The sequence below is a fragment of the Bos indicus x Bos taurus genome, chromosome 5 (assembly GCF_003369695.1).
Source record: "Bos indicus x Bos taurus breed Angus x Brahman F1 hybrid chromosome 5, Bos_hybrid_MaternalHap_v2.0, whole genome shotgun sequence".
In the NCBI taxonomy this organism is placed as follows: Eukaryota; Metazoa; Chordata; class Mammalia; order Artiodactyla; family Bovidae; genus Bos; species Bos indicus x Bos taurus.
The window spans coordinates 25,935,773-25,948,207 of NC_040080.1; the positions used below are offsets into that span (position 1 = coordinate 25,935,773).

General features: G+C 37.3%; 1 protein-coding gene across 7 annotated transcripts in view; it reads right to left on the minus strand.

Moving 5' to 3' along the window:
* Window positions 1–12,435, minus strand: part of EPS8 (epidermal growth factor receptor pathway substrate 8) — a 197,366-nt gene that overhangs the window by 66,204 nt on the left and 118,727 nt on the right. For all 7 annotated transcript variants that reach the window (XM_027541429.1, XM_027541433.1, XM_027541426.1 and 4 more), the window contains 2 exons: window positions 10,404–10,483; window positions 7,242–7,315 (listed from right to left, as the gene is read on the minus strand). In XM_027541429.1, coding sequence (XP_027397230.1) covers window positions 7,242–7,315; window positions 10,404–10,462 — 133 coding nt within the window. In that variant the 5' untranslated portion in view covers window positions 10,463–10,483. The remainder of the gene's footprint in view (window positions 1–7,241; window positions 7,316–10,403; window positions 10,484–12,435) is intronic.

Here is a 12,435-nt window from a genome sequence, read left to right on the forward strand (position 1 = left end):
AATATCTAATGTTAATATTTGCACATTTTAATGCCTCTATTCCCTACTTACAACCTATGTGTAATACTCACAAGATTTCCTATTAGTTTCTTAGCCTACATATATCAAAAGCAAAGCTAGAAGCAGGCACGTTACCAACAAAGGACAGTTCACCTGACTTTATTAAAAATGCTTGGGACCTAGCCACACAGGAATATACAACAGCTTCAAATACTCCTAAGGGAAAAGATCCCGTATAATTTGGTGTAAAGTTAAGGAATGGGCTTCCCTGGTGGTTCAGTGGTAAAGAATCCACCTGCCAATGCAGGAGACATGAGTTTCATCCCTGGGTCAGGAAGATACCCTGGAGGAGGAAATGGCAACCCACTCCAGTATTCTTGCCTGGAGAATCCCATGGACAGAGAAGCCTGGCAGGCTACAGTCCATGGGGTCGCAAAGAGTTTGACAGGACTTAGCAGCTAAACAACAATAACAGCAACAAAGGTAAGGAATGCAGTCTCTGAGCGTCTCACAGTACACACGCTGGAGTATGCGCCACTGACCCTCTGAGTCATGGACAAAGGGTTACAGGAGCCACGCCCCAACAGAAGGGAATGTCTAAGGCTTTTTACAAGCATTTCCCTTAAAAAAAGACTTTGACAAGCAGGCTAGCTGGAAAAAAAATACATAAAATTTTCAATTCCCTGATAATGGCAGCCAAATGAAATGTTACCACCGTGAGATAAGAAAAGAAAGAAACTGTAGAAGAGAGAAATTAATATGTATTTCCTACTTATGTTGTCAGGAACTTTATTGATGCAGAGCCTCTCACATGCTGGCTTTAAAATTTCTTGTATAATAATGAATAAATGACAGTTTAGGGTGATTAAAACTGCCGCACAACTTAACCATTTTCCTCGAATAAATTAAAGAATATAGCTAGAAGAAAGCAAATTTATTATCATAATTGTGCAGTTCACATTCATAGGACTTATGAAAAAATATTTCTAGTGATAGCTGGGATGCAAACTTTAAAATATATGATGAAGATTACCTCTTATTCCTGGCAAAGTATCACTGAGATGAGATGTATGACATCATTTGGAGTTAACAGTAAAATATTAAATTTGATGCATCTGAGAACCCATGACTAAAAGTTACCGTCCTATACCCTTCCTCACTACTATGATGGGTTCACTACTTCTATTTTTTCATATACACAATATTATATGTATATGAAGCACTATTATCATCATTTCTATTTTGCAGTTGAGGGAACTGGGACCAACAGATTAAATCATTTGCTCAAAACGGCGGCCCTTTTGGTAGAAGTGCTATGATTCAGCCATGGATCACGTGGCCCCCCAAACCCACGCACTGCCTCTCTGAGAGAGATACTGAAGCAGTCATAACGGTGCATTATGGTGTCAGACTGAAAAGTGTTCTCATAAAAAAGACCAAGCTGCATGAAACTCCTGACACAGGCTGTGTAGCCTGTGCTCGGTACATAAAAAACAGTGGTCATTACCGTGAAACTCATGTTGCATCATGCTAAATAATGCCCACACATCCCAGAGGAACCCATGTGCCACCCATGAAGGCGAGTGAATTCTTGAAAGATTTATTCAACTGGTTTAATCATCAGAGAGGATAAATCTTAAAGGTATACACTGTGACACAATAAATGACATTACAAATCTCTCCTTTACCAGCATGTTAATTACAAAAGAAAAGTTAAAACTATGCAGTTTGGGAGGCTAAACAGTCCTAAAATTAACTAAATATAGTTAGAGCTTCCACTGGAATTTTATTCCAGTTGAATAAACTAGAGGAGGTTTGTTCAAAACCTGGACATGTTTCTATGCTGCCATTCATCCATGTAACCATTCATCCCATTCACTCACTGCATTTACTGGGAACCTGTCAGAGAGAAGGCATAATGGACATGTGTGTCTTTGTGGACAGTGTGCTGAGAGGGAAAGCTGAGTATTAGCTACAAGGAGGAGTGAAATGTTACCTGCAACTTCAAGAAATTTAAAACCCTCTGACATCTAAGCCTAACACACTGCTGAGTCTTCTTTCTTCCTGATGATTGCCTCTTGCATTTGCCTGTTTCCATCACTCTATTTATGTCTTCTGTTTACCTATATGCTGCTCATTTTTGTCACACTACCCCAAATTAACTGTTACTTTTTTTCCTTACAGTCAAGATTTTTAAATTTATGTTATTTTGACAAATTACCTCACCTTAGAAAGGAGCACCGGTTTGCTTTATATGTAAAAAGGGGGGAATAAAAATTTACTACTTAAAAGCTAAAGATTCAGTTCCTAGGTAGGAAGACTCAATATCGTGAAAATGACCATACTACCAAACGCAATCTACAGATTCAATATGATCCCTATCAAATTACCAATGGCATTGTTCACAGAACTAGAGCAAAATATTTCACAATTCATATGGAAACACAAAAGGTCCCAAATAGCCAAATCAGTCTTGAGAAAGAAGAACAGAGCTGGAAGAATCAACCCTCCTGACTTCAGATTATACTGCAAAGCTACAGTCATCATGACAGTATGGTACTGGTACAAAAACAGAAACACAGACCAATGGTACAAGATAGAAAGTCCAGAAATAAACCCATGCACCTATGGGCACCTTATTTTTACAAAGGAGGCAAGAATATACAATGGGGCAAAGACAGCCTCTTCAATAAATGGTGCTGGGAAAAACTGGACAGCAACATGTAAAAGAATGAAATTAGAACACCTCCTAACATCAAACACAAAGATAAACTCAAACTGGATTAAAGACCTAAATGTAAGACCAGAAACCATAAAACTCTTAGAGGAAAACATAGGCAGAATACTCGATGACATAAATCAAAGCAAGATTCTCTATGACCCACCTCCTAGAGTAATGGAAATAAAAGCAAAAGTAGACAAGTGGGACCTGATTAAACTTAAAAGCTTTTGCACAGCAAAGGAAACTATAAGCAAGACAATCCTCAGAATGGGAGAAATGAACAGAAAATGAAACAACTAATAAAGGATTAATTCCAAAATATAGAAGCAGCTCATACAAGTCAATGACAGAAAAACAGCCCAATCAAAAAGTGGGAAGAAGATCTAAACAGATATTTCTCCAAAGAAGGCATACAGATGGCTAAAAAACACATGAAAAGATGTTCAATATCGCTCCTTATTAGAGAAATACAAATCAAAACTACAATGAGATACCACCTCACACTGGTCAGAATGGCCATCACATCAGTGAGCCCAGATAAGATAAACCAAGCTCAGCCCAGGTCACCAGAGTTGTGACTCCTAGACTCGTGAGAAATAATAAATGGTTCTTGTATTATGCCAAAAAAAAAAAAATCTACAAACAATAAATGCTGGAGAGGGTGTAGAGAAAAAGGAATACTCTTGCACTGTTGGTGGGAATGTAAATTGATACAGCCACTATGGAAGATGTATGGAGATTCCTTAAAAAACTAGGGATAAAATCACCATATGACCCAGCAATCCCACTCCTAGGCATATACCCTGAGGAAACCAAAATTGAGAGAAACCCATGTATCCCATTGTTCACTGCAGCACTATCTACAATAGCTAGAACATGGAAGCAACCTAGACGTCCATTGACAGATAAATGGATAAAGAAGTTGTGGTACATATACACAATGGAATATTACTCAGCCATAAAAAGGAATGCATTTGAGACAGTTCTGATGAGGTGGATGAACCTAGAACTTACTATACGAGTGAAGCGAGTCAGAAAGATAAATATCATATTCTAACACATATATACAGAATCCAGAAGAAAGATTCAGTTCAATTGCTCAGTCATGTCCCACTCTTTGTGACCCCATGAACTACAGCATGCCAGGCCTCCCTGTCCATCACCAACTCCCAGAGTCCACTCAAATCCATGTCCATTGAGTCGGTGATGCCAACCAACCATCTCATCCTCTGTCGTCCCCTTCTCCTCCTGCCCCCAATCTTTCCCAAAGGTCTTTTCAAATCAGAAAAGAATGGTACTGAAGAAGAAGAATGGTACTGAAGAACTTATTTACAGGGCAGCAATGGAGAAAATGAAATAGAGAATAGACATATGAACATGGGGAGAGGGGAGGAGAGGGTAAGAAAGAGTATGTATGGAAAGAGTAACAATGGAAAACTTACATTACCATATGTAAAATAGATAGCTAACGGGAATTTGCTGTATGGCTCAGGAAACTCAAACAGGGGTGTGTATCAACCTAAAGGGGTGGGATGGGGAGGGAGATGGGAGGGAAGATCAAAAGGGACATATGTACACCTATGGCTGATTCATGTTGAGGTTTGACAGAAAACAATAAAATTCTGTAAAGCAATTATCCTTGAATGAAAAAAAAACAAATTAAAAAAAAGCTAAAGATTCAATCCTTGGAGCAATGATTTCATGAAATTGCTTGCAATACAAAAATATTAACATTTGAAAGTGAGTCTTAATTTTTATTCCTTATTCCTGTCTTCAGTTAAGTTCAGTTGCTCAGTCGTGTCTGACTCATTGCAACCCCATGAACCACTCCCTGTCCATCACCAACTCCTGGAGTCTACCCAAACCCATGTCCATTGAGTCGGTGATGCCATCCAACCATCTCATCCTCTGTTGTCCCCTTTTCCTCCTTCCCTCAATCTTTCCCAACATCAGGGTGTCTTCATATGAGTCAGCTCTTCACATCAGGTGGCCAAAGTATTGGCATTTCAGCTTCAACATCAATCCTGTGTAAAACCCAGGACTGATCTCCTTTAGGATGGACTGGTTGGATCTCCTTGCAGTCCAACGGACTCTCAAGAGTCTTCTCCAACACCACAGTTCAAAAGCATCAACTTTTCAGCACTCAGCTTTCTTTATAGTCCAACTCACATCCATACATGACTACTGGAAAAACAATAGCTTCGACTAGACGGACCTCTGTTGACAAAGTAATGTCTCTGCTTTTTAATATGCTGTCTATGTTGGTCATAACTTTCCTTCCAAGGAGTAAGCGTCTTTTAATCTCATGGCTGCAGTCACCATGTGCAGTGATTTTCCTGTCTTAGCTCTCTGAAAATAGACCTTTGAATCTATAGTATTTGTGAAAAGCTTAATACTGTTTCTCCTTAACAAAAATCTTTGGGTTATTATTTATATATCTGACTTATCTACATTATTTAGGTCTCTGATTCATCTATTCCTATCCATATACATTGAATCCATCCTCACCTGCTACCAGAGTGATTCAAGATAAATAGGACCTATTATTCTCCCCCCCACCCCCACCTCCATTAAAGCACTTCATTGACCAGTCATTCCTTTTAAACAATGTCCAGATGCCAGTGCATTGTTTTTTTCTAATGTGGTCTATGTTTGTTTTCTGATCTTCTTTCCTGATGTACCACCTTGAACCCTCCAGTTAGTATTCAACTGTTTACTACTCATTGATGCACTATATTTATTCTACAGGTGTTAACTGAGCATAAGTTATACATTAGCCACTGAGCTAAATTTAGGGAATCCTTAAGCAAAGAAGGCAAAGGTGGCCCACATTCATGGAGCTTAGGGTCTATTTTTAAAAGGGTTAATACAACTGTTTAAGGCACCCTCTAGCCCCACAAATGCCTGGAGAATTTCAGAGTTTAACCTCTCCATGAAATTCCTCCTGCTCACCCCACTCACATAGAAGAGCTGACCCCACTGCACCACCATCTGTACCTCGTTGCCATCCGAGCTTATTCAGCACTTTATAACGTCACATGCACAGGTCTACCTCACCAAAACAGTGCCCAACCAATGACCATCTCTTATTCACCTTTGAAATGAATCAAATGACATGTAAAGACTGTGAAGATCACAGCCAGGCACACAGAAACAAGTAAGTATCTGTCTTAAAATGAAAGACTGAAGGAATTATTTTTGCAAAAAAGAAAAAAGTTTTTCCCTTTTCAGTTTCTTTAAGTCATGCTCTAGAGTGCAAGTTTCATAAAGTCAAGGGACCTTATCATTGGCCCTGTTTGGGGCACATATATTACTGGCCCTGTTCTGGGCACATATTAATCACAAAATAAATATTTGTTGAATATATTCTCTAGATCTACAACTCATAATGACTAGGGCATGGTAAGAATGTCACAATATTGTACTCAAGAGAACCGAAACCAAAGCTAATCAGATTGACAAGGTCATAGGAAAATGTATATGATATAAAATCCATTTTATGGATGTGTCATTTGAGTTCTAAAGTCTAGTCACTGGATATACAGGAAGAGAAAGAATCACAAAATCTTGGAATGAGTCATTTTTACCACAGCCAAAATTCTGTAGCTCTGAATGATGTAAAAAGAAAAGAATTTCAACTTGAGAAAATGCTATTGGTTCCTACAGTTGATAACAACGATAGCAAATATATACAGCGTTTTCTGCTTGCCAGGCACTGTACTAAGCATTTCACATGTAGTAGCTCACTAAATTCTTATATCAAGCCTATGAGATATTTCCATTATACAGATAAGCAAAATGAGGGACACACAGGTAAAGTAATTTGTTCAGGATCACTCATCTAATAAATGGTAGAACTGGATTTCAACCAGGATGGCTGGCTCCAGAGTCTTTGCTCTTCACCCCAGTACTAATCTCATTCTCTATGGGTAAACAGTAACAAAAGGCCACACAGATCCCATAAAAGCAAATGTCTTTCTAAACACATGTGATATGTTTCAGGAGTCCTCAACTTCTTTGTCATATTGAATTCTATTTTATATTTGAAGTTTAAAAAAAACAGTATTTATAGCTGGGACAACAGAAGGAAGACAATGGAAGTTTGAGAAAGATCACTAAGAAATTACATAAGGGCTATTGGTTAAACTGTAATGCTACCCCAGAAGTTCAAGAGCTGTAAGGAAGAAGTCCCGCTGTCAGCCCATGATCAACAGAATATCATGAAGATCAACAAACACATCACACATCATTAGATGGGGAAATCTACCTAAGGTACTTAGGTCTCCATAGAAAGCACTGAATACATTTCATCTGTAGTTCTAAATTGTATGACAGCCCGTAGACATTATGGCTTTGGTAGATTCCACAAAAATTATTTTTAGAATAATCCTTATGCATTTATCTCTACTTCATTCCCAATAATATAAACAAGTCATAGGTTCAAACTGTGGCTTTAAACATGTCATTTGCAAAAGTAGTCAGAAATGTATTTATACCCCCATTAAATATACGAACATACCATAGAGAGCCTTTGCACTTGTTCGTGAACTGTGATCTCTGTCCATGGAAAAGGTGGCTGATGATCCGTAGCCACTGTAATAAAAAAATAAAAAAAGGTAAGTGTGATGAGTTAAAGTCCAAACGAAGCAATAAAAAGTCCCAACTACAAATGCAAATTCCAGTGTGCCACAATCACCATGTGTTTTTAGAAAAGTATGTAGAGTTTATACAGCTGGTTATGTCTAGAAATAGACTATCGGATCCTGACCCAACACAGATTCTCTCGAATGCCAAGTCAGAACCACAGCCAAGGGACTTGCCCTGGTGGTCCAGTGGTTAAGAATTTGTGTTCAAAATGCACAGGGTACAGGTTTGATCCCTGGTAGAGGAGCTAAGATCCCACATACCTTGTGAACAACAAAAAAAGACCAAAACATAAAAACAAGCAGTATTGTAACAAATTCAATACAGACTCAAAAAAAAAAAAAAAAAAAAAAAAAAACAGCCATGGAGATTCAATAAGGTTGAAGCTAGCTTAGAAAAATTTAAGTTTACCATACTAAATTGAGTTTTGAGTGATCCAATTATAAAAAGTTCTCAGTCATTCAAACTATAGCAAAATAGACACTATTGTTTTCACAAATGCTTAAAGAGAAGTTAACAAAAATAACACTTTATCATTAAATCTGACTAGCTATACCCTACTTCCAATTTACTGTTATGTGAAGTAAACATTATTTATATTTTTAAAATTTACTCAGTAAACATTTATTAAGCCCTAAAATCTAGAAACTCAATATTCAGAAAACTAAGATCATGGCATCTTGTCCCATCACTTCATGGCAAATAGATGGGGAAACAGTGACAGACTTTATTTTTTCAGGCTCAAAAATCACTGCAGATGGTGAGTGCAGCCATGAAATTAAAAGACGCTTGCTCCTTGGAAGGAAAGTTATGACCAACCTAGACAGCATATTAAAAAGCAGAGACATCACTTTAACAACAAAGGTCCATCTAGTCAAAGCTATGGTTTTTCCAGTAGTCATGTATGGATATGAGAGTTGGACTGTAAAGAAAGCTGAGCACTGAAGAACTGATGCTTCTGAACTGTGGTGTTGAAGAAGACTCTTGAGAGTCCCTTGGACTGCAAGGAGATCCAACCAGTCAATCCCAAAGGAAATCCGTCCTGAATATTTATTGGAAGGACTGATGTTAAAGCTGAAATTCCAATACTTTTGCTACCTCATGCGAAGAACTGACTCATCTGAAAAGACCCTGATGTTAGGAAAGATGGAGGGCAAGAGGAGAAGGGGATGACAGAGGATGAGATGGTTGGATGGCATCACCAGCTCAATGGACATGAGTTTGAGTAAACTCCAGGAGTTGGTGATGGACAGGGAGGTCTGGAATGTTGCAGTCCATGGGTTGCAAAGAGTCAGACACAACTGAGCAACTGAACTGAACTGAAAATCTAGAAAAATGAGGAGTAAGGTGGGTAGCTTCCCTGGTGGCTCAGTGGTAAAGAATCTGCCTGCCAATGCAGAAGACAAAGGTTCGATCCCTGTGTTGGGAAGATCCTTAGGAGAAGGAAATGGTAACCCACTCTAACATTCTTGCCTGGAGAATCCCATGGACAGAAGATCCTGGTGGGCTGCAGTCCATGGGGTCACAAAAGAGTCAGACAGGACTTAGCAACTAAACAACAAACGTGGGGGTAGGGAGTGTATTGTTAATACAACAAGTAAAATGGTTACTATAGAATGTGATATCTGGGTAAAACTAATAGATAAAACATCAAAAAAATACTAAGTTTCTGTAAGTATGCTCAAGAAGACTTGACTAGCATTTAAGCAGAATCTAAAAGAATGGAAGGCAGCTCCAGAAGCAGGTAAGAATTAAGTGAGGAAAAAGCATGTAGATCTTGCTCAAGAACAGCATGGCTGCTGAAGGAATAAGCATCTAATGGGATGTACAGAGATGAATGGCTCAAGAAGCAAGGAAGGCAAATAGAGAGCTTAAGAATTAAATTTCTATTCTCTTTATAGAGGGCGGAAACATGATCCAAACTACTTTTTAAGAAAGATAATCCAGGAATTAATGGCAAGGTAACCAGATGGAAAGACTGAAGGCAAGAGGAGGAGTGTGGCAGAGGATGAGATGGTTGGATAGCATCACTGATACAACGGATATGGATTTGAGCAAACTCTGGGAGATTGTGAAGGACAGGGAGGCCTGGTGTGCTGCAGTCCATGGGGTCATCAAGAGTCAGACATGACTTAGCAACTGAACAAAACCAGATGGAAAGGGGCTGTAAAAATTCAAGCAGGAGATAAAGCCCACAAATAAAGTTAGAAGAGAAGGAACAGTTTGGGATAGAAATAAGAATTCCTTAATAGAAGAAATTATAGTAAATTCATGATTAAATGGATATTTATTATAAGAAAAAGGAAAAAATAAAGCTGTGGTAAAACTTTCTGACTTGAATAAACTGATGGACAAGATAAAGATGACACCTGACATACTCCCCTGGTGTCTCTTACTGACCAGCACTAAATGTATTGGCAATCATCTTTGTAAAAAGATAAGGTGAAGCCATGTGAACAGGCTAGCCCTGAAAAATGTGAATAACCGAGCTATGAAAGACAGTGAACTCTAAATCAGAATGACCAATATAAAATAACAACAATATTAACCACAGTATAAAAGGCAATGGCCACTTAAGTCAGTGTACTGATTTCAAATTATATCTAAAGCCACAGGAACTGGCCTTTTTTTTATTTTACACAATGGAAAATATCTTGAGAGACTGGACTAGATGACATTTAACTTTCCTCAAGTGCAAATATTTTACAAATAACAAAAATTGAATGCTCCAGAGAAAGTAAAAGCTATGAAATAAAGTACATATTCAACTATGAAACCATTAATACATAAATTACCAGAACAAAACGTCTTCAATTAGATCACTGTCATTGGGGTTGATTACTTAACCATCTTTTTTCTTTTGAGACACAGTAAACTTTTAACATTAACATATCTTAGTGTTACAAAGAAATTATTTATTGAGGAATGAACTACATAAATAAGTGAAACAGATCTTTTTGCTTAAAATATAAAACAATTAAAACCACCAAAACAAATTAAAATAAGCAAGAAATTAAATATAAAATTTCCAACTTACTTCATTTGAGATGGATTCATTCCAAAACCACTGGGATGACTGGAAATATGACCATTCATCGTGATTTTAATGCTTGTGTTCTGAAAAGAGAAAGGTTCATGGACTGAAGGCAGTAAAAAGGTTGAGACATCTCAGCTTTAAAGTTATTCATTCAACAAAATACGTGTCACTTCCAGGATGACGCTAGAAATATAAATATCTCCACCCTTTGAAAGCTCAGGCTCCAGAATTACATATGGACATACAAACAAAGATTAAATTGCCATTTAAAAATTGTTTTCCTAATATTTATTTACTTATTTAGCTGCCCCGGGTCTTAGTTGCACCATGTGGGATCTTTGGTTGCAGCACATGGGATCTAGCTCCCTGATCAGGGATCAAACCCCAGGTGAGTAAAAGAAAAATTGTAAATATAGTTCTGAACCCTCAAACTAGATAAACATAATTCTATATTTTACTCAATTTTATGAAATGTTATTTTAGTATTTCATTATGAAAGTAATATAAACTCATTACATTAAAAAAAAAAAACTTGAAAAATACAGAAAAGCACAAAATACAAAATAGACTGAGGGGAAAAGTATCACCCAACCCCATCATTTAAAGATAACCATTTAACAGTCCTGTCAGTTTCTTCCAGTCTTTTTTTTTTTCTGTATCTAGCTTTTCTTCCTTCCTTCTTTCCTTCCTTCCATATTCTTTATTCCTTCTTTCAAAGCATATCTGACCACATCCTATCCATACACTTGGATACACCTTTTTTTCAAGAAGGTATTCATTTATACATTCCTTTTACTTTTTATAAGAAAAGCAACTTTTAAAATTAATACCAGATACTTCTCTTCAGAAACCATTTTTAATCTGTTTCATAAACTGAATAAATTTCCTTCAAATAAGATGAGTGCAAATAAGTAAAACTTCCTTATTGCCATATCCAATGGCCTTTTCTTTTTCTCCTAGACAGCATTCCTACACCTGAGTTATTTCTATTCACCCCTAAATACTTGGCCCTTCCTGGTTTCTGTGGCACTAAACTATTTTGGCTCTCGTCTTACATGTCTGACTTTTGTATGCATTACATTACTATGTTGCTTCAATAACTGAGAGGAAGGTGGGACGGATCCCAGCTTTATTATGAGACAAAGGCAAACAGAATAGAAACATTAACAACTACTGTGTGAGTTACATGTCAGGTACTATGATGAATACTGGGACTCCTAAGGAGATCAAAAGATCAAAAGAGACTATTGGGCCAATAGTCTAATAGGAAAAACATACACGTAGTAAGTAAATTCAATATTTTAAATTGTTGTTACTATTACAAAGGGAAAATTCAGGGCCAATTGGGGGGGTATATGATTTATGGGAACTTAAACAGGGAGGGCACAGAAAGTCTATAATAATATTCAAGGCCTAGTAACTTCAAATTAACTCTTTCCCATTCTTCAGATCTCAGTTCAATCACCATGTCCTTGGGGAAGCATTTACTGACTTCTGTGAATAGATAAAAGCCCACTATCAGATACAATCAGCACTATACACAATTTTTCCAAGTATTTACCACAGTTGTAACTTCTCATTTGTTTAAATTAATTCCTGATTCTTCATTAGACTTTAAGCTCCATGAGGGCAGAGACTTATCCGATGACTGCTGTTTCTTAAGCATTAAGAATGGTACCAGGAACAGGCTGGGTGTTCATTAGATATTAATTCAAAGAAAGAAGGATGGACAGGAAGTCTACATCCTACTCTTCAAAGAGTCTACTGTATTCTTATGGAGACAAAACCAATCCATATGAAACACACAGTAGATAGGTCCCAAGGTATAAGGCTCTATTTTAAATCTATTCGAGGTTCTGAGACAGGAAAAGCAAGGCAAACGCCATAATTTTTGGAAGGGTTGGGATTTGACCTAATTCTTAAAGAATGGGTAAGATTTATAAAGGTCCTCAAAACACTCAAGTTTAATTCAACATTTTCTGAGAGTCTTGTCCATATTTATTTACAGCTTAGAAGCAAATTTCTAAATTAA